The sequence below is a fragment of the Rhinoraja longicauda genome, chromosome 4 (assembly GCF_053455715.1).
Source record: "Rhinoraja longicauda isolate Sanriku21f chromosome 4, sRhiLon1.1, whole genome shotgun sequence".
Lineage (NCBI taxonomy): Eukaryota > Metazoa > Chordata > Chondrichthyes > Rajiformes > Arhynchobatidae > Rhinoraja > Rhinoraja longicauda.
In genome coordinates this window covers 25,376,595-25,404,567 of record NC_135956.1, presented here as the reverse complement: position 1 = coordinate 25,404,567, position 27,973 = coordinate 25,376,595, and the positions used below count along the sequence as shown (strand labels likewise).

The 27,973-nt window shown below is 40.0% G+C and overlaps 1 protein-coding gene across 5 annotated transcripts in view; it reads left to right on the top strand.

Annotated features, from left to right (window-relative positions):
* Window positions 1-27,973, top strand: part of pcmtd1 (protein-L-isoaspartate (D-aspartate) O-methyltransferase domain containing 1) — a 48,372-nt gene that overhangs the window by 12,258 nt on the left and 8,141 nt on the right. For 4 of the 5 annotated variants that reach the window (XM_078397375.1, XM_078397372.1, XM_078397373.1 and 1 more), the window contains 3 exons: window positions 2,576-3,029; window positions 24,476-24,578; window positions 26,494-26,665. In XM_078397375.1, coding sequence (XP_078253501.1) covers window positions 2,723-3,029; window positions 24,476-24,578; window positions 26,494-26,665 — 582 coding nt within the window. In that variant the 5' untranslated portion in view covers window positions 2,576-2,722. Of the gene's footprint in view, window positions 1-2,575; window positions 3,030-5,434; window positions 5,639-24,475; window positions 24,579-26,493; window positions 26,666-27,973 lie in introns of those variants that run through there. The other variant, XM_078397376.1, reaches the window with a different exon arrangement.

Sequence of the window (27,973 nt, the reverse complement as noted above, 5' to 3'; positions counted from 1 at the left end):
GTTCACCTTTATTCTCCCTGTGAGAATTATACTATAATTCTTACTTAAATTTCTCATTGTTGTTAATGATAACTTCAGTGTAGTTTTCAGTGCTCAAAAATTTAGATAAATCTGCTCACATTTTCATTTTTTAAATTAAGCTGCAGTTGAAATGACTAATTAGATTATTTTTGTTCTCTGAAACTTTATAGCTATTCCAATTATTTGACTAAAATCTATCTTGCTTCTGGTAATGAGAAAGCCTTGAGGTTATTCAGTGTTTTATTTACTTCAAAGTTGTTGCTTTCCCTTCTTTGCTTTCATCAAGAGACTTGTTGGGTTAGTTTTCAGAATTAATGAAGGTTATCTATGTGCAAGGCTGATCTGACATATGACAAATGCTAGCAGATGTACTTTTATTTGAAAATTCCAAAGATTTAGACACTTTCTATGTGGTTCAGATTCAATCAGTTTCCACTTAATCCCAATTTACTTTTGTGTGGATAGACTGACCATAAGAAATGTAATTCTTTGTGACTTGAATCACATTGAGATTCTGAAGAGTGATAGTTTCTGTTAACCTCAGCATTATTAAGAAGTGTATATTTAAAGATACTCTAGAGGTTCAATTTGGCTATTTGTTCTACCTCTGTACTGGCTGTTGAGTTTGGTGGTGAACAGTGACGTTCTACAGAGAGGAGTCTATGTGCAGTACACATTCTTTCCTTCAGCTTTATACGGGAGGTGGTGGGTATATGAAAATTAGTCCCATCAATTTGTATAGGTGACCAATCCTATGGTAAATTTCTAACTGCTTATTTTACTTACAACATTTTAAACATTATTTGTTTACATTTTGTGATTTCATCAAATTTATTTGTTAATGAGTTTTAAAAAACTTAGATTGTTTTTAAATGGCTCTCCCTTTCAGAAACAATTTAAAGTCTTTGCCATCCAGCAAGCTGTTAAAGGATGCCAGTACATTTTGGTAGTGGCTCAGGCTGCAAAGCTTGGGGCCTGTTCTGTCTCGCAAGATTTTGCCAGGTCATCTTATTCGGTTCTCTGTTCCAGGATATTCCAGTGTTTTATAGAATATTGTTCTCTGGTTGTGGATATTAGTACTCTGGCATGGTCTTTTGCTGTTTAAATTTTTTTTTGAATGACCACATGCTGACTGGAAGTTGCACTTCAGCTGAGCGAATAAGGTAGTGGACTTGCAGCAGAGCTCTGGATCATAGATCCAGAGACATGGGTTTGAATTCTAGCGAGACAAACAGGGATTTAAATTCAAGGAATTAAATAAATTTGTTCAAAGAATGCTAGTCTTAGTAACAGTAACCAGGAAGTGCATGGGCTGTCATTAGAAATCGATCTAGTGCACTAATCCCCTGCAGGAAAGGAAATCATCCTTGTCTACTCTAAATATGACTCCAGGTTTGCAGCAATGTAGTTCACTGCTTCATTGTTTGGGGGAAAATAATGATGGGCAAAAGCTGCTAACATTGTCATGATGTCTAAATCTGGTGAATGGTTTAAAAAAAACCTTGAAAGATAAGTACCTGAAAATGTATTTTTGTGGTGCCGTTTAAGATTTTAGCAGAACAAAATTTATGACATTTTATTATACTGTCATAGCCTTGAACTGACTTTTTAAATGTAAATCAATCATTTGTCTGAATTTCTGTACAAATTAATGAAGTGTGCTTATTTCAGGAATTGTATGGCTCAGATAGATGTTTCCAAACCCATGGTGCTAGCCAAAGTAGTTAGCACAGGCAATCCCTGTTAAATCAACCTGAGAGGAAAATTGGCTAAGATATCTAGGATTGTGATTTATGTTTTCAAATAAATCTTGGAATCAAAGTTTGTTTTGATAATAATGCTGAGTTTTATTTTTCCACTTGCTTTCCTGAACCCTCTGCTGCTTCTGTGTTTTCATGGTACAAGATGTACAAATTCTACTTGATAAACTGCAATTACTTACAGCCACGCATTACTAAGTGAAAATATTATTGGCTCTAATTGGATACTCTAATCTGTGCTGTACCTGTTCACGGTTGCAGATTGTTCTCTATTTTAGAGTCCGATTTGACTATGAATTGAGGTGTTAATCCATATCCTTTTCATCATAAAGATCAGTATTCTTTGCCATCACTTGATTGCCTTCCTTTCATGTTGTCTGCCACTGAAGCCCACATGCATGCTTTTGAAATTAATGCTCTCTTGGTCAATCAACCATTTTCCACGTGCTGAAAGACATTCAACTCATGACAAATGTTGTTTGATATCCTCCTGTAGCAGACCTTCTTTTGATGGAAATCTTTGGATTTTAGACCATCAACACCACCACTCCTGCATCTCCAATATTTCCCTTCTCAAAGCCCCTCCATTGTCTCCAACTGCATGAGCTTTACCCTCATTTACCCACCATTCTTTATTTGTCATGGCCAGCAATGTAAGAAGTTAAAAAAAAAAGATCTTAGAAGATGTTGGTGTTTTGATGGAATTTGGGTTTTGTGCACATCATCTGTGCCCTTTACTGTAAAGTGAATGTGTTTAATTGCATTATTCATTTTCACGCAATTGTCTTTTGCAGGTATCCACGTAATACACTGTTATGCTACTGCAATGCTGTACTAAGGCCCCAATATCCACGCTGGTGAAGTGATGCTCATGCATTATCCATTGCACACCGCTTTCTAACATTTCGTGGGTCTGATCTGATTTCCTGATACAAGATACCATGGGAGGAGCTGTCAGTGCTGGTGAAGACAATGATGATTTAATTGACAACTTAAAGGAGGCCCAGTATATACGTACTGAGAGAGTGGAACAAGCCTTCAGGGCCATCGATCGTGCAGATTATTATTTGGAGGGATATAGGGACAATGCGTATAAGGATTTGGCTTGGAAGCATGGCAACATTCACCTATCAGCACCTTGTATCTACTCTGAAGTGATGGAAGCACTAAAACTTCAGCCAGGATTGTCTTTCCTGAACCTTGGCAGTGGAACTGGCTATTTGAGTACAATGGTGGGCTTAATTTTAGGTAACTCAATTTTATATTTTGAGGTTCCATTTTAAAATTTGTATTCCAATTATAAGACGATGATGTGATCTTAGTGAACATTAATATTGTAGAATCTGCTGGGTTTTGTTTATACAAAAAGTCACTTCTGTCCACCTTGGATATCCTGTAGCTTAAGCAGGGGGGCTTGCATTGCATACTGCTGGAGTAAAGGATGGAATTCGTAATGGTATTTTTGAATGCTAGCATCACTTTAGCTGTCAATCTGCCTCTGATTCTGGGGTTGGTGAATATTTTTTAAAAAAAAGGATATTCAGAAAATGGTTGGACCTGAAAAGATAATAGTGTGTAAGGGTGAGGTGTTGCAATTGGGAGTGCAAGTTTGAAATTTGTCAGTTAAAAACAATTTTTTGGTAAGAAAGTAGTAAATCTATGAGACTTGGGCCTTGGAAAAATTCATATGGATTATTTCAGAAGTAAATGAATGTTTTGTTTTTAACAGGAAACTTAAAAAAATTGGTAACCATTGAATAATTTGACATGCAATATCTAATAACTGCAGTGTGCTCAGAGCAACGGGTGTCCGGATTTGTTCTTCTCAGTGATGTCGTAACCCTGAGTATGAATTTGGTGTGGATCAATTGATCAAGCTTGATTCTTGTGCATAGACAGCAACTTGTATCTTGTAGCCTTTGGAGCAGTAGAAGGTGACTGTCTCATATTTTGTTCAGCGGTTCTTGTGTTAGCATTTAATGCAAGACCTTACTGCTGTTCATTATGGAGTATGAACTAATCACATTTGTTCATGTTGTAAGTCAACATGTGGAAGAGAAATTGTTAATATTTAGGTTTGGATCCTTCAGAACTGCAAAAGGGAGGAAACAAATTGGTGTTCAGTACTACAATAGGTGGAAGGTGGATGGGTAGAAAAAAGTGAATGACTGAGGTGAAATGCAGCAATTTAAAGTGGCAGTTAGAAATCTTTTATAATTGGTTTATTGTACTGAGTTGCTGGTTGCAAGGTAGTGGAACGTGTGTAGCAGTTAGACTATAGTAATAGAATGAGAAAAAAAACAGGCTGAATCTGTTGTCACAAGGTGGTCACAATCTGTTTAATATCTCCAATATAGAGGAGACCACACTGTAAATACTGGATATGGCATGCTAGGATTGGAAGAAATGAAAGTGAATCTCTGCTCCAAGTGGAGAGACTTTGTCCCTGTATGATGGAAAGGGGCGAAAGGATATTCTTGCCATTGAGGGCGTGCAGCGTAAGTTTACTAGGTTAATTCCCGGAATGGCGGGACTGTCGTATGTTGAAAGACTGGAGTGACTAGTCTTGTATACACTGGAATTTAGAAGGATGAGAGGGGATCTTATCGAAACGTATAAGATTATTAAGGGGTTGGACACGTTGGAGGCAGGAAACATGTTCCCAATGTTGGGGGAGTCCAGAACAAGGGGCCACAGTTTAAGAATAAGGGGTAGGCCATTTAGAACGGAGATAAGGAAAAACTTTTTCAGTCAGAGAGTTGTGAATCTGTGGAATTCTCTGCCTCAGAAGGCAGTGGAGGCCAATTCTCTGAATGCATTCAAGAGAGAGCTAGATAGAGCTCTTAAGGATAGCGGAGTTAGGGGGTATGGGGAGAAGGCAGGAACGGGGTACTGATTGAGAATGATCAGCCATGATCACATTGAATGGCGGTGCTGGCTCGAAGGGTCGAATGGCCTACTCCTGCACCTATTGTCTATTGAAAGGATATTTTCTATCTCTTGCAGTTGTACGGGGGTATGCCTTATGATGGGAAGTCGTCTGGGGAGACAGAAAAGAAGGAAAGGGAATTTCAAAAGAAAGGGAACCCTTTGAAATGCTGAAACCTATGGACAGGGAATCTGCATCTAGTGGTAGGGTACTGGTGGAACTGGCAGATATCACAATTGATGATCCATTGTATATAGAGGTAGGTAGGATAGTTGAGGATTAGGTAAATGTTGGGGTTTATTCTGCCCAAGAGTAAATCATGTGAGCAGAGATGTGGGAAATGGGAAAGATGTAGATCAAAGATCTGTTCACTATGGTAGAAGGGAACCTATGGTTTAAGAACCACAGTCTTGTTATTAACAATATTTATAATTAACAAAGAAGCATGGTGTTTTTCCTTTTTCTGTCAGTTGGTCTCAACCTATCAGAAACATTCCCTTTGTTTTAGCCATCCCTCCACACCTTCTCTGCTACTGAATACTAACTTGCCAGTTCTGACAAAATATCTAGGAGATGAAATATTCCAGCATCGTCTGTTTCGATTTCAGATGTGTTTTTGTTTTGTGTTAATTTTAATTTACTGTTGTGTAAGTTATTGATTTTTTTTTTATTTCCTCAGCCTAAAACATTAATTGCAGAGTAATGTTTTCATTTCATCTTTTTGCATTTTTGACTATGGGCCAAATTGTGCCAATTGTGAAATTTATTGTGCTCTTCCTATCATGATTCCTGACCTGCACAATGACATCATCCCTCATGCAGTGATCCTTTTGGACCATTGCGGGGAACTTCAGAACACCCATTGACCTTGTGATATTCCCAGGAAACATGATCGTATTTCTACAGGACTGGAATGGCAGACATGCAAGTAAGTCACAAAATCACCTACACTGTCATTCCACTCACAATTCATCACAATATTCTGATCCTTCTACTGGGATTTCTCAGCAACTGATACATATGTCCATTTTAATTATAGAGTTTTGTAGAGGTGAAGATGCTGTTTGGCAACATCGATATTTCATATAGTTAGTTATTGTTTATTAGTTGTTTACTCTTTATGTTTACTAAGATAAATAGGATATAAACCGTATTTCATGTTAAGAGGTTTTTTTTAACCTCATAAATTTTTAATGTATTTTGCAATTTAATCCTATTAGAAAAAAGTACATTGAACAGGAATAACATTTTTCTGGTGTGTTTCATTCACATGATTCTAACTCTAAGATACATCTTAATGGATATCATAACAATGGGCTGTTTGGTCTACAATTTTTTTAATTGTGCAAAAAATATTTCCATGAAATGTTATTTGCATGAATCATTGACGGTGTCAATAATTACAAATACAGTTGTATTTTGTAAGGCTGGGATTGTTTGCTGAAATGCATTAAGATGGAAATGTTACTGTTTTACTAAAGGGTCAAAAGTAGCCCAGTTAGAAATCTACAGAGCCTCCATTCCTTACCGTTTTGCTGTACTTGTAAATCATTTTGAATTTAAATCTCATTTAATAAGACTTTAAAATTAGAAAACTCAAAATGGGCATGATCCTTACATCGACAAAAATGAGGCTGAGTACAAATGCATTATCATCAAATATTTGAAATGATTTTTATCTGCTCATGTGGTGAATTGAATTATGTTTGCTTAGAAAATTAATATTTGGAACTGATCAGTCTTCACTTGCTCACTCATTCACTGAATAATTTCTGTTTTTAATTTCTTTGATATTAAAATTTGTGATATGACAGATTACTCACAGATCAGTGCAAGGTGCAGAGTAAAGTGCATTCAGTATAGTCAGTAATTAAAAAAAATATTTTATGATAAACTCAGGATTGTAAATAACCTTAAGTTAATGTTCACTCATATGGCTGTTTCCTGTAATCTCTTGAAGAGCTATTTATTTCAAGAAAAAAATCACTTTACATGTAACAAAAAGTATAGTTTTAGCACCTATGTTTTAATCCCTGCATGAGATTTTAACAGGGGCAATGATTTTAATAGTGAAGGTTATTAATCCTTGAACCTTGTGCTGCTTTGAAAATTAGCTGATGGTGATGGTGAATGTCAAAATTTAGATTGCATGTCCAGCATTTTAATGGTTTCAACGTTCAGTAGCATCTGTGAAAAGATTAAGTAATTAACGTAATCAGGCTGACCATTGATCAGAACCTGGAAAGAATGACAATAGGTTTTAAGGTATGTTGTGGAGGGGTGTTTTGGGTGAGGAGTGTCTGATGAAAATGAAGTGAAAAGGAAGAAAGCTTTATATAAACAAAAAAAATGAAACAAAAGGATGACAATGAAGGTGACAATGGGATACAAGGACACAAAGTGTGCTGTAGGACATGTGGGTTTGAGAAATTATTTGAAAAGAAAAATATAATAAATGCTGAAAATAATGAAATAAAATTGCTTGAAATGCTAATTATCTGAATCTGTTGAATCAAATGTTGACTATGCCTAGTGGTGAAAATCTTGGTATTGCGTGAATATTCTGCCTATATTAATATTGTTTCTACTCAAATGCATTCAGCTAACATCCTTACTGTACTTCATATTGTTTGGGACAAAGACCCATCCTTTATTTATTTGCCTCTGTACTTCACAATTTGAGATTTGTAATAGAAAAAAATCACATGTGGTTAAAGTGCACATTGTCAGATTTTAATAAAGACCATTTTTATACATTTTGGTTTCACCATGTAGAAATTACAGCAGTGTTTATACATAGTCCCCCCATTACAGGCACCATAATGTTTGGGACACAGCAATGTCATGTAAATGAAAGTAGTTATGTTTAGTATTTTGTTGCATATCCTTTGCATGCAATGCTTGAAGTCTGTGATTCACGGACATCACCAGTTGCTGGGTGCCTTCTCAGGCGATGCTCTGCCAGGCCTGTATTGCAGCCATCTTTAGCTTATGCTTTTGGGGGCTAGTCCCCTTCAGTTTTCTCTTCAGCATGTAAAAGGCATGATCAATTGGGTTCAGATTGGGTGATTAACTTGGCCACTCAAGAATTGACCATTTTTTAACTTTGAAAAACTGTGTCTATACACTTCAGAATTCATTATGCTACTACCATCGGCAGTTGTATCATCAATGAAGGTAAGTGAGCCAGTACCTTCAGCAGCCATACATGCCCAGGCCATAACACCACCACCACCACAGTGTTTCACAGATGAGATGGTATGCTTTGGATCTTGGGCAGTTCCTTCTCTCCTCCATACTTTGCTCTTGGCATCACTCTGATATAAGTTAATCTTCGTCTCATCTGTCCACAAGACCTTTTTTTCAGAATTATGGTTGCTCTTTTAAGTACTTCTTGGCAAACTAACCTGGCCATCCTATTTTTGCGACTAACCAATGGTTTGCATCGTGCAGTGCAGCCTCTGTATTTCTGTTCATGAAGCCTTCTGCGGACAGTGGTCATTGATAAATTCACACCTGACTCCTGAAGAGTGTTTCTAATCTGTCGGACAGGTGTTTGGGGATTTTTCTTTATATAGAGAGAATTCTTCTGTCATCAGCTGTGGAGGTCTTCCTTGGCCTGCCAGTCCCTTTGCGATTAATAAGCTTGCCAGTGCTCTCTTTCTTCTTAACGATGTTCCAAACAGTTGATTTTGGTAAGCCTAAGGTTTGGCTGATATCTGTAACAGTTTTATCCTTGTTTCTCAGTCTCATAATGGCTTCTTTGACTTTCATTGGCACAACTTTGATCCTCATGTTGATAAACAGCAATAAAAGTTTCCAAAGGAGATGAAAAGACTGGAGGAAAGACTAGGTGCTGAGAGCTCTCTTATACCTGCATTAAGGAAGCATATAAACACACCTGAGCAACTACAAACACCTGTGAAGCTATGTGACCCAAACATTATGCTGCCGGGGGGGGGGGGGGGGGGGGGGAATGGGGGACTATGTATAAACACTGCTCTAATTTCTACATGGTGAAACCAAAATGTGTAAAAATACCCTTTAATAAAATCTGACAATGTGCACTTTAACCACATGTGATTTTTTTTCTATTACAAATTTCACATTGTGGAGTTCAGAGGCAAATAAATAAATGATGGGTCTTTGTCCCAAACATAATGAATCTGGTCAGGCAGCAAAATTAGTCACAGCCCTTTGTCCACATATTTATTGTAGCAAATGCTGGTTTGTGTCATTTTTTAATTTGGCATTTTTGCCACAAACTCAGTTCTAAAAGTGTTTGTGTTTTTTGTAAAATGGTTTTAACTATAGCTGTTCTTTGCTAAGTGGTTGTTAAGGGTGTCACACTGACACTGATGATTCGGGGAGCACCAGATATTCATCTTCTGGTTTACTCTCAATCTTTCCTTTTAGTTTCGTCTCTTACGGCATTATGGGTTGAACGGAGAATAACAAGATTCAACGGATCAGCAATTCCAATTAGAATAATCATTTTTTGACTATGAAGCTGCTTTGTACCATAAAATAACAATGCATAAAATGATGCATTGCCAGGTCAGATCTACCATAAGGTCTAAGGAGACTGCGCATTCTCAAATCTGGAGAGATTTTTTTTTTAAACTGCTGGAAAAAATCAGGGGGTCAGGCAGCATCTGTGGAGAGAAATGGACAGTTGACATTTCTGTTTCGGACACTTCCGCTGGAATTAATGTGATGGGGAGATGGTCATTACGAAGAGGTGAAGGGGGAGGGGTGCTGATCAAGAGCTGGCAATCAATATGCGCATTCAAATGAGGAGGGTTGCATTGGTGGATGGAGTCAGATGGGTGAGGGAGGGGTGGAGGTGACAACAGAAGTTGGGATGTGGTTGGTGGAGATAACTAGGAGCTGCAGATAATGGAATCTGATGGGAACAGAAGGTGATGCATGACACCAGCAAAGGAAGGTGCAGTGTGCAGATGCTAATACTGGGAGGGGTGTGTTGGTGATGGATAGATGGAGTGAGTGGGAAAGATATTTTGTGAGGGATTAGGTGTTCTTGATGTGGTCTGCTCTACATCAGTGAGTGAGACCAATTGCAGGTAACTCGACTGCTTTGCCCACAGTTAGCAACCTGAGCTAACAATTTCAACTGCCAGGGTGAGGCCAAATGCAAACTAGAGCAACAGCATCTCGTAATGCTTCGGTAGTCTACAACCCAATGGCATGAACATTGAATCCTCTAATTTCAGGCTCCTATCAGTCTCTCCATCCTCGGATCCATAGACCTTTTCATTCATGCCCATTCTTTCCCACTATACTTCGCTTGACTCCCAATATACTGCTCCTCATTTGGAACACCTATTGTGTGCCAGGCCTTGCTTCCTCCCTCTTCCCACTTCCCCTCACCTCATTATACTGGCCTTTTCTCCTCTATTCTTTTCAAAGGGTCACTCAAAACATTGACTGTCCATTTCCCTCCATAGATGTTGCAGGTCTGCAGAGCTTCTCCAGTGCTCGCTATTTGATTTCAATGAGGTTTATAGGACAAAGTATTAAGAGGCAAAGGCAGAGATGATTTAAATTATCTTTTAAAATAATTTAGCTTTTAAAAAAAATTCTAAGCATTTTTAATCTTATTTTTATATTTTACATTTTTTTTAAAAAGGCACTTCTTCAATGGCTCTGAATGCCGGACTTTAAAAAAAATTAAATCATTAACAGGCTAATGGTGGGATCCCATTGGAGGTGGTGAAATTGTTGGAGGATTATGTGCTGTATGCGACGGCTGATGGGGTGAAAGGTGAGGACTAGGGGGACTGTCCCTGTTACAACTGGGGGGAGGGGGAGTAAGAGCGGAGTAAGAGCGGAGCTGCGGGATATCGAGGAGACCCTAGTAAGGACCTTATCTATGATGCAAGAGGGAAATGCCCGTTCCTCAAAGAATGAGGTAATCTCTGATGTCCTGGTATGAAACATCTCATCTTGGGCGCAGATACCGCGTAGACGGAGGAATTGGGAGTAGGGGATAGAGTCTTTACAAGAAGCAGGGTGGGAGGATGTATAGTCCAGATAGCTGTGGGAGTCAGTGGGTTTATAATAGATATCAGTTGATAGCCTGTCTCCTGTGATGGAGATGGTGAGATCAAGAAAAGGTAGGGAGATGTCAGAGGTGGTCCAAGTGAAAACATTTTCGCTACCTCCAATGAGATCCCACCACTAGCCACATCTTCCCATCTCCACCCATTTCTGTTTTACGCAGAAACCGTTCCCTTTGCAACTCCCTGGTCAACTCGTCCCTTCCCACCCAATCCTCCCCCTCCCCAGGTACTTTCCCCTGCAACCACAGGAGATGTAACACCTGCCCTATGCCTCCCCCCTCGACTCCGTCCAAGGGCCCCGACGGTCTTTTCAGGTGAGGCAGAGATTCACTTGCACCTCCTCCAACCTCATCTACTGTATCTGCTGTTCCAGATGTGGACTCCTGTATATCGGCGAGACCATACGCAGGCTCGGCGATTGTTTTGCTGAATATCTCCGCTCAGTCTGCCTAAGCCTACCTGATCTCCCGGTTGCTGAACATTTAACTCCCCCTCCCATTCCCACATTGACTTTTCTGTCCTGGGACTCTTCCATGTCAGAGTGAGGTCCAGCACAAATAGGGCCCTCATATTTTGCTTGGGCAGCTTACACCCTAGCAGTATGAACATTGACTTCTCTAACTTCAAGTAACCCTCTCTCTCTATCCCTCCCCGTTCCCAGTTCTCTGCCGTCGCATACAGCACATAATCCTCCAACATTTTCGCCACCTCCAATGGGATCCCACCATTAGCCTGTTAATGATTTAATTTTTTTTTAAAGTCCGGCATTCAGAGCCATTGAAGAAGTGCCTTTTAAAAAAGTCTTACTGTCTCCGACTACATTTTATCCATTTGCTTTTTTGTTAACTTCTTCCAGCTAACAATTATCTAATCTACATTTTCCTTGATCTCCATTCCTTTTGTCCTATTTTCACACCTTACACTTCCTAATCTATGTATCTCCTCTCCCCTGACATCATTCTGAAGAAGGTCTCGACCTGAAACGTCACCCATTCCTTCTCTCCGAAGATGTTGCCTGTTCCGCTGAGTTACTCCAGCATTTTGTGTCTGAATGTTTTGAGAGCAGGTTTTTAGTTATTTTGTTGCTAGCATTGGATTGCAGAAGGACCTCTGCATCCAAGCAGTGTAAGTGGGACACTGTGGGAAGCTGCTAAGAGAGGATGGTGGTTGGAGGTGGATATCTGCAAATGACAGTTCATGGAGAGGGGAGGAGGGCAATAGGTTCAGGTAATATATGGATTACGTGAAATATATTAATTGAAGAGTAGCAATTTGACAAGGACTTTCAATTTGTAAAGGAGTTTAGATGTATTTGTCTTCTGTGGAGAGTCTTCCACATCAAATATTAGACCCTCAATTATCTGCCCCAAAAGTATTTCAATTCTGGTGTACGGGATGAGGGGGAGTAATATCCTCTCAATGCCAACTTCAACTTCATGAAACTGCATGCCTCCAAGTGCCTGTTGCCTAGCATTTTTCTAGAATTGTCCCCCTATATTACGGGATTTTATGTATATTAAGGAGATAGTGAAAAGGTAACTAGAGAAAGAATGGGACCCCTCAGAAACCAAAGTGATCATCTGTGGGTGGAGCTGCAGGAGATATGCAAGGTCCTCAATTAATATTTCTCCTCCGTTTTTATCGTGGAACAAGATGTGAAGACGAAGGAACTTGGGAAGATTATTGGAGATAATGTCTTGGGGATAATTTGCATTGTAGCTGAGAAAGATGTATGAGGGGAGATAAATATCCAGAGCAGCACCAGTAAGATGTCATTAAACTGGAAAGAGTGCAGAAAAGCGTTACCAGGAATCAAGGGTGTGATTTATAGGGAGAGGTTTGGCAGGCAAGACTTTATTCCTTTGGTCTTGGGGGTGATCCCATAGAAGTGCATAAAATAATGAGGGCAGTAGATGGGGTGAATGCATGGTCTTTTTCCCATAATAGGGTATCTGGGGATGAGAGATGAATGTAAGGAAGAGGGGCAAGAACAGGGTGAGCAGGATGGTGGAAGAAATATGTGTGCATTGGGATGAAATGGGGTAGGAAAAAGAAAGGAGGTATAGGTAGGGGTGGGTGTATTACTTGAAATTGGCAAGTTCAATATTCATACCATGGATTTGCAAGCTACCCACGTGAAATATCAGATGTTGTTCTTCCAACTTGCATATGGCCTCGCTGGAGGCCAGGACCTCCCATCTGAGTCCCATATTTTCTTTTGAATCCCCCTCTTTCCACTCTCCCCTGTTCCATTCCACATTGCACTCCCTCCTGCTTTACACTTCATCCCTCTTCTTTCCTTATCTGACAACCTTTTACCTCGTTTTCACCTCAAGCCCCTATTATTTACTCCACTCATCTGCAATCACACCCACCTCACCTGACCTATCTCTTGCCAGGCATGTCCCCATCCTCAAATCCCTTTTCCAGCTTTCTTCTTCAGTCCATCAGAATCGCAACCTGAAACATCATCATCTGTCGATGCTGTCTGACCTGCTCAAAATTCCAGAATCAGCAGTTTCTTGCATCTCTTGTAAACTTACTGGTAAGAAAGTTACTGCAGGCGATTTTGAAGGATAAGATGTACAGGAATTGGGAATGACAGTGGATTATGGATAGTCAGCCATGTGTGAGAGATTTTGTCTCTCTAATTTGAATTTTTTGAAGAAGTAAGATGGTTGATGGAAGGCAGAGTCATATATATTGTCTATGTGGCCTTTAACAAGGCCTTTGATAAGTTCCAGATGGTAGGCTACTCTGGAGGATAAGCTCTTATGGGATCCCAGGAGAGCTAGGCGACTGGATCGAACATTAATTTCATAAAAGACAGTGGAAGGTTGTTTTTTTGAACTGGAAGCCTGTGACGAGTGGTGTGCCTCAGGGTTTGGTGTTGGGCCCATTGCTGTTTGTCATCTACATCAATGATTCAGATGAGAATGTACAAGTATGCAGATAAGAGTAAAATGGGTGGTATTTTAGATAGCCAGGATGGTTATCAAAAATTGCAGCAGGGTCTTGATCAAGTGGGCTGATGAGTGGTTGATGGCCTTCAGAAGTTACATTTTGGGAAGTCTAACCAGAACAGGTCCTATACATTGAATGGTAGAGGGGTCTCGGAGTATAGGTACATAGTTCCATGAAGGTGATGTCACATGTAGATAAGGTGGTCAAGAAGGCTTTTGGCACATTGGCCTTCATCAGTCAGAGTATTGACTTCAGAAATTGGGACGTTATGTTACTGTTGTAGAAGACATTGGCAAGGCCACAATTTGGGTATGTTCAGTTTTGGTCACCCTATTGTAGGAAAAATTGTTAGGCAGGAAAGGGTGCAGAGAAGATTTACGGAAATGTTGCCAGGGTTCAGTGACGTGAGCTTTAGGGAGGTTGAGCAGTCTAGGATTTTATTCCTTGGAGCGCAGGAGGATGAGCGGTGATCTTATAGAGGGTCTCAACCCGAAACGTCACCCATTCCTTCTCTCCTGAGATGCTGCCTGACCTGCTGAGTTACTCCAGCATTTTGTGAATAAATACCTACGGTGATCTTATAGAGGTGCATAACATCATGAGGGGAATAAATAGGGTGAAAGCACACAGTCTTTTACCCAGGGTAAGGGAATAAAAAACATGTTTAAGGTGAAGGAGGAAAGATTTAATAGGTACCTGAGGGGCAATGTTTTTACTCAAAGGGTGGTGGGTATATGGAACGATTTGTCAGATGAAGTAGTTGAAGGTGGTACTATCACAACATTTAAGAGACATTTGGACAGGTACACAAATAGGATATGTTTAGAAGGATATTGGCCAAATGCAGGCAGGTAGGAATAGTGTAGATAGGGCATGTTAGTCAGCATGGGCAAGTTGGACCAAAGGGCCTGTTTTACCACACTTTATGACTCTATGATACCAAAATGGTGAAGATGGTTATCCTTAATTACAGCAGGATCTTGATCACCTTGGCAAGTGGGATGAGGAATGGCTAAATGAGTTTTATTAAGATGAGTGAAGTGTTGCAATTTGGGAAGTCCAACTATGCCTAGACCTTTCCGGTGAATAGAAGGACCCTAAGGAGTTTTATAGAGCCAAAGGATCTATATGCTAACTGGAAGAAGAACACCTCAAATCCCACTTGGGTAGCCTGTAACCCAAGGGTATGAACATAGAATTCTCCAATTTCAAGTAATAACCCCCTACCCTTCTTTCCCTCCCCTCACCCCAATGCACACATTTCTCCCACCTCTTGTCCCAACCCTGTCATCCTGTTCCCTTCCACTCCTCCGTACATTCATCTCCCACCTCTCATTACTCAGAGGCTCTCATTTCCCTCTTAACCTAATCCTTTCCCTTCCCTCTTGTACCCTACCACCCATTTTAATCCCTTTGGCTTTACATTTCAGTCCTCTTATCTGACTTTTTCTCCTTTTCACTTGTAAAACCTTTGTCACTATCTTCAGCCATCTTCGAATCATTACCCCTGCCCCCACCTATATCAATCATTTACCACACTTTGCCCCGCCAAACTTCTTGTTTCCAGCCTTCTCCACTCAACTCCCATCAGTCTGAAGGAGATTGCCAAACCAAACCGTGGCTGTCCATATCCTCTATAGATGCTGATCTGCTGGGTTCCTCTTGCACTTTAATTTTTGCTCAAGTTTCCAGCATATGAAGTCTCTAGTGCCCCCATAATAGTACAAGCTGCTGTGTTAGCCTGTATTAAACCGGCATGGTATTTACAGGATAGTTGCTTAATATAAGACATTGATCACAATTTCTATTTGAATCCAGTGATTTCGTGAGATGATTTGTTGTTGCAATCTGGACCTTACTTTGTAATTAAATATATTTAACAAGAAATCCTCTCTTGCACAAAATGTAAGCAATCTGCAGACATTGCTCCAAACTAATAATTTTATGCCACTAAACCATTTGGTGGCGTTTTTATGTTAATATTTCCATTTATTTAGATTATATTCAAGGTAATTATTAATCAAAATAACTAGATACTAGATATCTATCTATATCTATCTATCTATATATATTTATATACAACAATTTTTGCGCCACCTTAATCACCACTCTCACAGCCACTGCTTAGACCAAGTTTTATTTAAATCGGTCTTACATTTTTTAAATTAGAGACATTTTAAAGTTCATAAATCTCATTTCTAAAGACCTTTTTCCAAGGGCTGCTGTGCGTATGACGTCACCATAGGGCACGCCCGGACACTCTCTTCACTCGCACAAACAAGATGGACGCTGTTAGCGGAGCCGCCCACCCACAATCAGGGGCTCCCCTCTCCTCTCTCCCCATCGCTTTTCTCCTCTCTCCCCTCGCTTCTCTCCTCTCTCCCCTCGCTTCTCTCCTCTCCCCTCGCTTCTCTCCTCTCTCCCCTCGCTTCTCTCCTCTCTCCCCTCGCTTCTCTCCTCTCTCCCCTCGCTTCTCTCCTCTCTCCCCTCGCTTCTCTCCTCTCCCCTCGCTTCTCTCCTCTCTCCCCTCGCTTCTCTCCTCACTCCCCTCGCTTCTCTCCTCTCTCCCCTCGCTTCTCTCCTCTCTCCCCTTGCTTCTCTCCTCACTCCCCTCGCTTCTCTCCTCTCTCCCCTTGCTTCTCTCCTCTCTCCCCTTGCTTCTCTCCTCTCCCCTCGCTTCTCTCCTCTCTCCCCTCGCTTCTCCCCTCTTCCCTCTCCTCTCTCTCCCCTCTCCTCTCTCCCCTCTCCTCTCTCCCCTCTCCCCCACAACCGCCGCGAGTAATCCCAGCTCGGCTAGGCCACAGCCGCCGCCGCGCTGCCCGTCTCCAGCAGTCCGGCGCTCCCGAGGAGTGGGGGTGGGGTAGGGGGGATGGAGTGGGTCAGTGGGGGGAGGAGGGGGGGATAAGGGGGATTGAATGGGGGGGTTGAGGGTGCTACACTAATACAGGAGAGGCTTTGAGTCCAGGGCTCACTCAGTGACCACACCCTCTCCCCTTCCCTGTTCCCCCACTACGAAGAATGGGCCCAATGGGTCCACTTGGTCTAGTTTAAAATAAAATAGAAAATGCGGAAGAAAATCAAGGTTAGATAGCATCCATGGAATGAGTTAATGTTTCAGGTCAAAGACCATTATAATTTATGGATAGTTCTTAAAAGAAATCTTCATTTAGATTTTGGTTGCAAAATTAATATCTTTAATAAAAAAAAAAAATTAGTGGGTCATCTTGAACTATGGCAATCTGAGTGATGCTGATTGCACAATGTTACAGCAAGACAGTTTTAATGGTGTGTGACCAGAGTCACCAATTGGCCAGAGCGGGTAAGGACAACAGATTTCTATCTCTCAAAGGCATAATGAACCATCTGAAGTTTATGATCTGACAACTTTATGATTTTTTTTTAAAAGGCTTTATATTTTCAGATTTTTTAAATCATTCTCCAGCTGCCATGGTGATTTTGAACTCATGATTTCTAGTTTATTCATTAAGTATAGTCATGTAATCAATATATCACTGTGCCAGCTTTGGCTTCTAATTATTTCAGGCATTTCAAATGAATCTCCTTAATATCTGGGATTTTCCTATTTCTCAGTTTTGTCGGCATTTATTCTGTATTAACCTCTAAGTCTTGGAGTTGTAGTTTGTGGTTTTTTTTAAAGATTCCCCTTGCAGCAATATCTTCAATTTTATCTTATATTCTTGACTCTATCATGTTATGGTTTGTTGTCTATAGGGCACAAAACAAATGCTTGATGGGTAAGAGTGCAAATTTAACCACAACATTAAAAAAATGTTAACTTTCTGCCTTTGCAATCCTGGATTTTGGGCAATAAGCAAAATACGGTTCTAATAAAATTCATCTTTCCTCCACCCAGGAGTTGCCGCAAATTTTATACCAATGTAACTATTTCTCCCAATATCATTCCTGTTTATCTGAAATGTATGACCTGGTGACTGCAAAAATACCATTGAGCCTATCCACAAAACTTAATATAATGTAATATAATGTACGCAGACTAAAAAAAAACTCTCAATTTGCTCTGTCATTCAGTCATTTCATAGTTGATTGTGTGCCTCATCCACTTTATATGTCTGATACTCACTTCCACTGATTGCCTTAGCATACAAAAATATATGGATCTTTGCCATCAATGTACTCAGTGACCTGAGCCTAAACAAATAAATCACCCCTCCTGTTCTAAATGGTCATCCCCTTGTGACTTTTCCCCATAGCTCTGGAATTTTGAGCTCTGGAAAGTTCCTTTTGCCATAACCATTTGTTGATCTTCACATTTCTGAAATCTGACAGATTAACTGTTGACCAAGACAAAAAAAAAATCTGTTGGTAGGTAATTGCCAATAATTTGTATTTCTAGAGTGCCTTTAATGTTGCAAACATTTACCAAGTGCCCCACAGGATAAAATTGAACATCTAAAATGAAACATTAATGTCAGTCAAAATTAAGTTTTAAGTTATTTCTTAAAGAAGGAGAATGGTAGAGTGATAACGTTAAGGAGGGAATTCTAGACCATGCACCAAGCATGCTGAAGGCATATTTGTTAATAATGGAGTGATGGGATACTGGATGATCACGACTCCAGAACAGGAATAGTGCAGACTTTGCTAAGATTCTAAAGCTAAGAGGAGCTTACAGAAATGGAGAGCATAAATTGAAGATGTTTAGAAACATCAAGCTGGAACTTGGTGCGGCTGTTGGGAACAATTTGAGTCTGCCTTGGATATATAAATGTACAAGTGATTTACTCCAATTATATTTATAATGGTTGGTTGCTTCGTGAGGTGTTTGACAATTAATTGAAATTGAGCAGCAGTTGCCCATTATGTTCAAGAATACTTAATGAAGTGAACACATTAACAAGTTAAAATGAGTTGTGGTAATTAGATGGAAGCACAGAACTGCAAATGCTGGTTTCTGCCAAAGATAGACGCAACATGCTGGAATAACTCGGCAGGTCAGGCAGCATCTCTGGAGAAAAAGGACGGATGACGTTTTAGGTCATGACCCTTCTTCTGAAGATAACTGGGACACTGTTGAGAGAAAAAAAAAGTTGTTTTGGTCTAGCTGTATGTTCTATCAAAGACTCCCAGGAAAGAAAACAAGATATTCACAAATATGTATATATATAGGTGGATTTTTAATTATTTTTTCATTCGGACATTTGAGTTCTGCCAGGTCAATGTTATTTCTACACTTATTCATATTTTCTATGCATTTTATTTGATAGATAATGAAAAACAAGTTATAAAATCATAACTTGATCATATCGACCAAATCCCAGTAACTAAAGCATTTAAACTGTATGGTATTGTATTAATTGCTTGAGAAGTTGCAAGGGTGGCACAGAGGCACAGCTGGTAGAGCTGCTGCATCATGGCACCAGAGACCCGGGTTCAATCCTGACCTCGGGTGCTGTCGCTGTGGAGTTTGCACATTCTCCCTATGACCGCGTGGGTTTCCTCCATATGCTCCACATGCCAGAGACAAAGGGGTTTGTAGGGTAATTGGCATCTTTAAAATTGCCCCTGCTATGTAGGGAGTGGATGAGAAAGTGGGATAACAGAACTAGCGTGAATGGGTAATCAATGGTTGGCGAGGACTCATTGGGCGAAGGGACTTGTTCTATATTATATTTCTAAACAAATAAAATAAGCTAAGTCTACTTGCCAAAGAGATTTACTGCAACTGGTGAGCTCGGGTTATAAGAAGAGACTGAGTACTTTGGGATTGTTTTCCTGGAGAGTAGGAAGCTAAGGGTTGACATTGTGGAAGTATATAAATTGTGAGGGGCATAGAGAAGGTGGATGAGCATCGTATTTTTTCCCAGGGTAGGGTAGTCTAAAACTAGAGGCATATATTTATTGGGGATAACTTTTACACAAAGGCTGGTAGGTATATAGAATAAGCTGCCAGAGGAAGCTGAAGAGTTGGGTACAATTACAACATTTGATAGTCATTTGGACAAATTCATGGATAGAAAAGGTTTGGAAGGATATGGGCCAAACACAGGTAAATGAGATTAGTTCAGATAAGAATCTTACTATGATTGAGCTGGACCCAAGGGCCTATTGGGGTAAGTAAAGAGCAATCACAGGAGATGTAACACCTTTCTCTATCCTTCCTTATCCACTTCCATCTAGGCACCCCAGTAGCATTTCCAGATGAGTCAAAGGTTCCAATGCACCTCTTCGGACCTCGTGTCCTGCATTTGGTGCTTCCGATGTTGCCTCCTTTACATCGCCAGGACTAAGCGTAGACTAGTCAACCGTTTCATTGAATACTTGCATCTGTTGGCCAAGTTCTGCTGGATCTCCTCGTTACTAACTATTTAACTTCCCCTCCCATTCTCATGTTGACCATTCTCTCCTTGGTCTCCTCCATTACCATAGTGAGTACACACACAAACTTGAGGAACAGCACCTCATTCCGCTTGGAAAATTTACAACGCAATGATATGAACTTTGAATTCTCCAATTTTGTGTAAGACCACCCCCGCACCCACTGTAGATCCATCGCATTAGCTGATTTGATCGTGTCGGTGTTCAATGATGTACATCCGGTCCGTAATCCAGTCCGGGTTTTTATATATATCATTCGGCTGGCATATAAGGACACCTTAGCCATCAGCCAGTTAGTTGGTCTTGGTCCAGAGATGAAAGCACCATAATGTGTTCCATCTGCATATTCTTAATAAGGAACGTATTTCGAGTTGACTGACTCTGTATTGCCACAACCACGAACATAGTGTCAGAAGTGGAGAACTAACTCCTCCATCGATTTTAAAGTTTTTACACTTTAATAAGTTTTAGCATGGCTGACTCCCTTCGTAAGCCTGAGCCACTGGTTTTCGATGTGGACATCAGAGAACAATGGCGTATTTTCGAGGAAGAATACGATGTTTACATGGACGCAGCTCATTATGACAAAACCCCATGAGTCCAAGCAACTATTTTCCTCAACTTGGCTGGTCTAGAGGCAATTTGATGGGCGAAGCTGTTTGTTTATGCAACGGCTGTACATGATGCTACGGGCGCTGTCGTTACAACTGCGGAATTTATTCAAGTTTAGACAACATTGCGACCCACAGACCAATCTTATCATGGGGCGTCACAAGTCTTTTACGTGTAGCCGGTAGCCAGGTGAGCCGGTTGAGGCTTGCAGCAACTCGCTGAAACACATTGCCAGCAGGTGCAGATTTGGTGATCTTCGTGAAGACCTAATCAGAGACAGGCTCGTGTGTGGTATCCTGAATGACAAATTGAGAAGAGTTATGATCGTTTGGGTGTCGTGGATGAATCCTTTCCAGAGCTGCGATCTTACCTGATTAGAGCGGATGATGGGGTCTGCAGGCGAAACAGAAAACACATTCTTCCAGTAAATGAGCCGGCGCCATCCCAACAAGATTCGCAGGAATGCTCGGGTTGTTCCCAACATCACCTTATGGTCCAGTGGGAACACTACAGGGGTGAAGGATGACCCCCAGTTGGTCCTTATGCCAGCTCATGGGCCGTCAGGTTTGGTGCCAAAATCACCGATAAAGCCCGTGGTACAGTCACCTGTAAAGTCTCCTGTTGAAAAGACTCCTTTAAAACCATTGCCAGTTGTACCGCGTTCGTACTATACACGTGCAGGACGGACCTGCAAGCCCAAGTACAAGGATTATGTTTGAATATTGACTGTGGACTTTGATCAACCATTGATTAACATCACTCATTGTTTTTCTTATGTGTATCCTCCAATGCTTAATTGTAGTTTGTTCAAGTCAAGTCAAGTTTATTTGTCACATACACATAAATGTGCATTGAAATGAAAGATTGCCCACAGTCCAACAACAAGAGCAATAAAAATAAGCAATAACACACACAATCAAACAAAAAGAAACATCCATCACAGTGAGTCTCCTCCAGTCACCTCCTCACTGTGATGGAAGGTCAGAATGTCTTTTTTCTTCCCCTGCCGTCTTCTCCCGCGGTCAGGCTGTTGTAGTTGCCACGTTCCAGGCCGCACCGGACGGTGAAAGGTCCGCAGCGGGCCCACCCAAGCCCCGCGATCCGGGGCGGGCGAAGACGCCGCTGCCGCTGCACGTCGGGGCGGTCGTGGCTCCCGACATTGAAGCCCCCGCTGGGCAGAGAAAAATCCCGCGGCATATTTCAGGCCACGCCGGATGGTGAAAAGTCCGCGGCGAGCCAACCCAAGCCCCGCGACTCGGGGCGTGCGAAGACGCTGCCGCTGCTGGAGCTCCCGATGTCGGCCCCCACCCAGGGGTTCCCGAGCTTCCGACGTCCACGCGGCCGGAGCCTCCACAGGCGAGTCCCAGGTGGAGGCCGCCAGCTCCAGGTGCATGGCCGATGGTAGGCCGCGGCGGGAACGGAGACACGACCCAGAACAAAAGGTCGTGTCTCCGTTCGGAAGAGACAACTTTACATTTACCCCCCCCCCCCCCCCCATAGTACACAACCCCCAAAAAACGACATCACATTTACAGTACAATCAAGACAAAAAAAACCCATAAAAACACAAAGACACGGACTGCAGGTACGCCGCAGCAACTAAATCAACTTAGTGCTTACGTCAGTATATTGTGATTTGTAGTTTTTTTAATATGTACTTCGTTAGCTGCAAGCTTAAATTTAAGAGGGATGATGTAGATCCATCGCATTAGCTGATTTGATCGTGTCGGTGTTCAATGATGTACATCCGGTCCGGAATCCAGTCCGGGTTTTCTGTATATCATTCGGCTGGCAGATAAGGACACCTTAGCCATCGGCCAGTTAGTTTAGGCCTGGAGTCCAGAGATGAAAGCACCATAATGTGTTCCCTCTGTGCATATACTTAATAAAGAACTTGGATTTTGAGTTGACTGACTATGTATTGCCACAATCACGAACACCCACCACCTTTTTTCTTTTGCCCCCAACACAACCCCTGCCTGTTCTCTGCCATCCCTGAATTTTATAATAATAATAATTTTAAGGTAGTTGTTAGCATTCTTCAATAAGCATCTAACTTATCTTGCATAAATTTGTGAGTTATTGTTATATAACAATATAACAATATATAACAATATAACAATATAACAATATATCAATGTTTTGCTTCCAATCTAAATAAACATGACAACACTATTGAATAATAGGTGATTACATACAAAACTGAACATCCCTGATGTGATCACCTCACCTTCTTTTTCCTTTTCTGTTCGTTTACTTATTTATCTATTTCTTTTCTTTTCTATGTTTTAGTAAACCCTGTAAAGCATCTTTGAGTGTTTAGAAAAGCGCTATATAAATGTAATGCATTATTATTATTATTATTATTATCTCTGTGTAAGTAAAACAAAAACAAATGTCTCTGGAAGTTAATTTTTATTTATCATTTTGCATATAATTAGGTGGGGGGAATGAAAAACATAAAAATACAGTTTTTTTAAGCTACCACTTGCTGGCATTTTTTTACATTTCATTCAATGTTTACTTTGACATGCATTTTAATCTAATTCATTGTTTACTGATTACCAAATACTAAACTTTATGTTGTGACCGAGTGTCCAATGGTTCTTCTTCAATGGAGGTGTAATGTGGAGTACATAGAAGTTCTATGGAGGTTTTAAAAAGAAATACGGAATGTTTACACTTTTAAATCAATAACCGGTATTTCTTATTCTGTTGGTTTACTGCTCTTATCACATTCTGGTTGTTCATGTTGCAAAAATCTCTTCCTCATGTATTAGTTTTGAAGCTGATCTAATCGGTTAAACCCCGTAATTAGATCAACCCTACTACCAAATGTTATCCTTGTATTTCCACAAATGTTGGGCAGTTTTGCGTGTTTTGTTAGTGTCAAATGGTTCGAAACACTGGGCAAGCCAGTCCAAATGTTTAGGCAACTGATAGAGTTGGAATGTCAGCAGCATTGATTTCTAATCATATCTGGTGATAGAGTGCAAACTTCCTGTAATTTTCTAGAATTTCCATGGGAAATCTGCCTCTTGAGTCAATGCCAGGTTAAAAGAAGAGACAAGTAATTGATCATTTGCATTTTTTCTATTTGACGTGATTGTAATATATTTACTACTTTAAACTAGATTCTTTGTGTTTTGTCTTCATTTTTTAATTTGTACATTAACATTTAAAGTTTTTGAATATTTGAATACAAGATATTTACAGTTTGTTTTGATAATCAATTCAGCTTGGGTGTTTGACTTCACTGACAAGATATTTCTTTGGGATTTATATTTGGAAATCCCCCCTTTACAGGTTAGATCCTGCTTCAGTGAGGGGTTAAGGGCAGGTTTAATGAACAGGCAAGCCATTTGGGAAGGTCCTGGGGCTTTGTGTTAGGGTTTTTGTGTCTTAAGAATGTTGCTGGCAATGCAAATTGTTAACAATAGAATCCGAATCCCCTCTGCAACACCACCCATAAAAGGGTCCTTCAATAATGCAACCTTTAATCTTTGTAGATTCTTTATTAAAGTCTTTCAAACGAAAACACACACTTTTTGTTAGAGGATTCTCGTAAATGAGTCCAGATAAACTTCTGAAAAGGTTTAAAAATACAATTGGAGAATTATGGATTTGACCTGAATTGATGAGCGAAAGTAGATTATTTAGCATTTAACATCCAGAGCTATATTGGAAGGTTGTAAAAATAGAATCTTTCTTGCATTATGATGGTTATTTTTAATTCTTTTACTCTTTAGGTCCTTTTGGGATAAACCATGGAGTTGAAATTCATGCAGATGTGGTAGATTATGCCAGAGAAAAGTTGGATAGTTTTATTAAAAAAAGTGACAGCTTTGATAAGTAAGTATAGTGTGCTTTCAACTTGTTTTCAATAGCTTTATCTAAAGGCTTAATATTAAAATTCCTATTTCATCTATTTTTCTAAAGCCTGGGTACATATGTAACACCTGCATCAATTTGCGGCAAATGACTTTTCTGCTTAATTTGGTATTAATTCATATTAACCATGATTGCATTTCAAATATTGAAGAGGCATTACATTGTATTATACATTTTGCTTATTGTCTCATTAAAACCCACCAAATACAATTATTTTACGAATTTTGTCTTGTTGCAGAATTAAACTCACTATAGAGCCTTCAGAAGCACTAGAATAATAGTGATGGCACTGAACAAACTATTTGGATACTACTGTAGCAACTCTTAAAAGTTTATTTCATAAGTTTGTTTCATGAATATCGAGAGGAATGTACATCTTCATAAATGGACCATAAGGAATGGAAAATGTCAGCCATTTGTAGCATGATTTGAGTTTGGTTTCATTCTGTTCTGGATGTCAATTAAACCATTTGAGGGTCTCTATTACCCATGTCCTATAACAAATGTGGGAACATAGGCCCCAAGAGCTTAATCACAACGACCTTGCAGCAATAAAATATGACGTGAGAGTTGCTAACTGATGTTTGTAGAAAGCAGGTGACTGATTGGCGAGTCTGATTTCTGCTTTATAATTTTATAAAGTTGTAAAAAATAAGGAATGGCAGTGCAACTTAACCAAATGAAATGTGCATCCTCTACCTTGTGGGGAGTTGGCAATTAATCTATAACCAAGACAACCATATGCACAGCAGTTTGAAGTCTGGGTTTTGGAGCTCGAATAATGACTGGCATTAGTGTGTCACATTGGCAAGAACGAGAACTTTGTGGGTAACGTGTTTAGAGTGCTGGTTACACTGACCTTGAGTGTTCAGCCAGATTTAGTATGGATATCTGCCAAGCAGACTTGAAATACAAGTGCCTGCAGATTCCATCTCTCTCACAAACTGATTTTCCCTTTTTGGGACATGGTAGGGTAATGGTTCCTTTGGGGGGTGCAATCAGAGCCACAAGTGCGGCATTATGGGTAGCTCAGCTGCACAATAGGGGAAGCAGAGTGAGAGAGCAATAGTGATAGGTAATCCATTTGTAGGGGGACATATGGTCATTTCTTTAGAAAATACTTGCAGGAGGAGGCCATTCGGCCCTTCGAGCCAGCACCGCCATTCATTGTGATCATGGCTGATCATCCGCAATCAATAACCTGTGCCCAACTTCTCCCCATATCCCTTGATTCCATTAGCCCACAGAGTTCTATCTAACTCTCTCTTAAATTCATCCACTGATTTGGCCTCCACTGCCCTCTGTGGCAGAGAATTCCACAAATTCACAACTCTCTGGGTGAAAAAGTTCCTTCTCACCTCAGTTTTAAATGGCCTCCCCTTTATTCTAAGACTTTGGCCCCTGGTTCTTCTCACATTTCTTGATCCCCTTTGTGTCCCACATAAATTAAATCTACAGGAATTAGAAGTACAGTGAACCCTCATTTTAACAGACCTCTTTACAACTGATTTTGGGTATAGCAGATGGACCTACCGACAGCTGCCCGCGCCACCTTTGGCTCACTCTGCCTCCCCTGCTGCTTAAGACCCCAGCTGCCCATGTCATCCCCAGTTCGCCCCCCGCCCCCCCCCCAGTGATAATCACAATCAAGAACCATTATTCTTCTGATATTTTAATTGAATTATGTGATAAAAGTTACTCTTAATTTATTTATTGTATTCACTTTAAGTTTGTGCATTATGGAAGTATTGATGTTAGCTTGTTGACCAATTGATTCATCTGGAAAACCAGGAGAAATTGCATACAGTTTATTGGTGTAATCCCAATGACATGTTTGTACCAAGAAAGAGTTATTTAATGTATGTTTTTATTACAGGTTTGAGTTCTGTGAACCAGTCTTTGTGGTTGGGAATTGCATAGATGTCTTGTCAGACAATCTTCAATATGATCGTGTTTATTGCGGAGCTGGAGTCCAAAAGGATCATGAGAATTACATGAAAATCTTTCTGAAAGTCGGTGGAGTTCTTGTTATGCCCATGGAAGATCAGGTACTACCATACTTTTAAATCCTGTTATACATGTCAGGATTCCCATAAATCAGTCAGTTTTTGTCTGTGGGTTGGTACTAAGTTAAATTCTAATCCAGTCTCATAGTATGAAGACTGCTTCTGTAAGGGTCTAATCTACACCAATGTTATCAATCCCAGGCTAATTTCCAGTGGAAAAGGCTGCAATGGAAAACATTAATTTTGATACAATTATGTCCTTCAACCTGAGAAAAAAATTGAAGATTTGAACTATTGCAAACAGTATCTCCTTGCTATTATCTATCAGGAAAAAAACTAAAAGATTATATTTTGATATTAATAATTTACTGATTGAAGCTGCTTGCCTGGTATTTTTTTTAGAATTGCTATACTTTGTGGATAACATTTTCTTTGCAAATGTACATTTTTGTGATATTTCAATTTATTTTGATTCTTAGTTTATTAACTGAATATTAATAATATTAATGTTAACTGAATATTTAGTTTTGGATATCTACCACAGATAATCTTTACCAACAGATATTCAAATATGTATTAAAACCCAAATCTGAATAATCCAGTACAAATCTATTTTTCAGATTGTTTTAATCTCAGCTCCACAGTCTTAGCAAAATGGTGATTTTTGTTTTCATTTTTGGTGAAGTTTAGGCATTAATAGCAAAGCCATTATTTATTGATTGTCTCTAATTATTGTCGAAGGCATCATGTTTGACTGCTGTATGTATTCTAGCAATGCTGTTGAATAGACAGTTCTACAATTTAGCTGCAGTGACAATGAAGGGACATGATAAGTTTCCACATCAAGATGGTGTATGATTTAGAAAAAATATTGCAGTTAGTGGTGGCAGACTGGATCATCTGCTGTCTTTACCCCCATTAATGAATAGTGCTTGCAGTTTTGGAAGGTGCTGTTGATCTAGACAAATAACTGCAGGGAATGTTGTTAATGATACATTCTGAGGCTAAGGGAATAAATGTTTGGAATAGCACTCTAATGGGCTACTTTGTCTTGGATACTGTTAAGCTTCTTGACTGTTTGAGTTTCATGTATCCAAGCAAGTAGAGGTATTCCATCATGATTTATTCTGTCTTGTACACAGTTGAATAATTTTGGGTATGGTACAGTAATTATATAGCTGGTTCAGTTGGATTTCTGGTCGTGATTACCGCACAGATGCTGATGACTTGGTAATACAGTTGAATGCCAAGGAGTGGTAGTTAGATTTACTTTTGCTGGAGATGGCCACGTTTGGTATTTTGCCATTTATCAGCCAATACCTCCAGCATTTTGTATCTTTCTTCAAGATG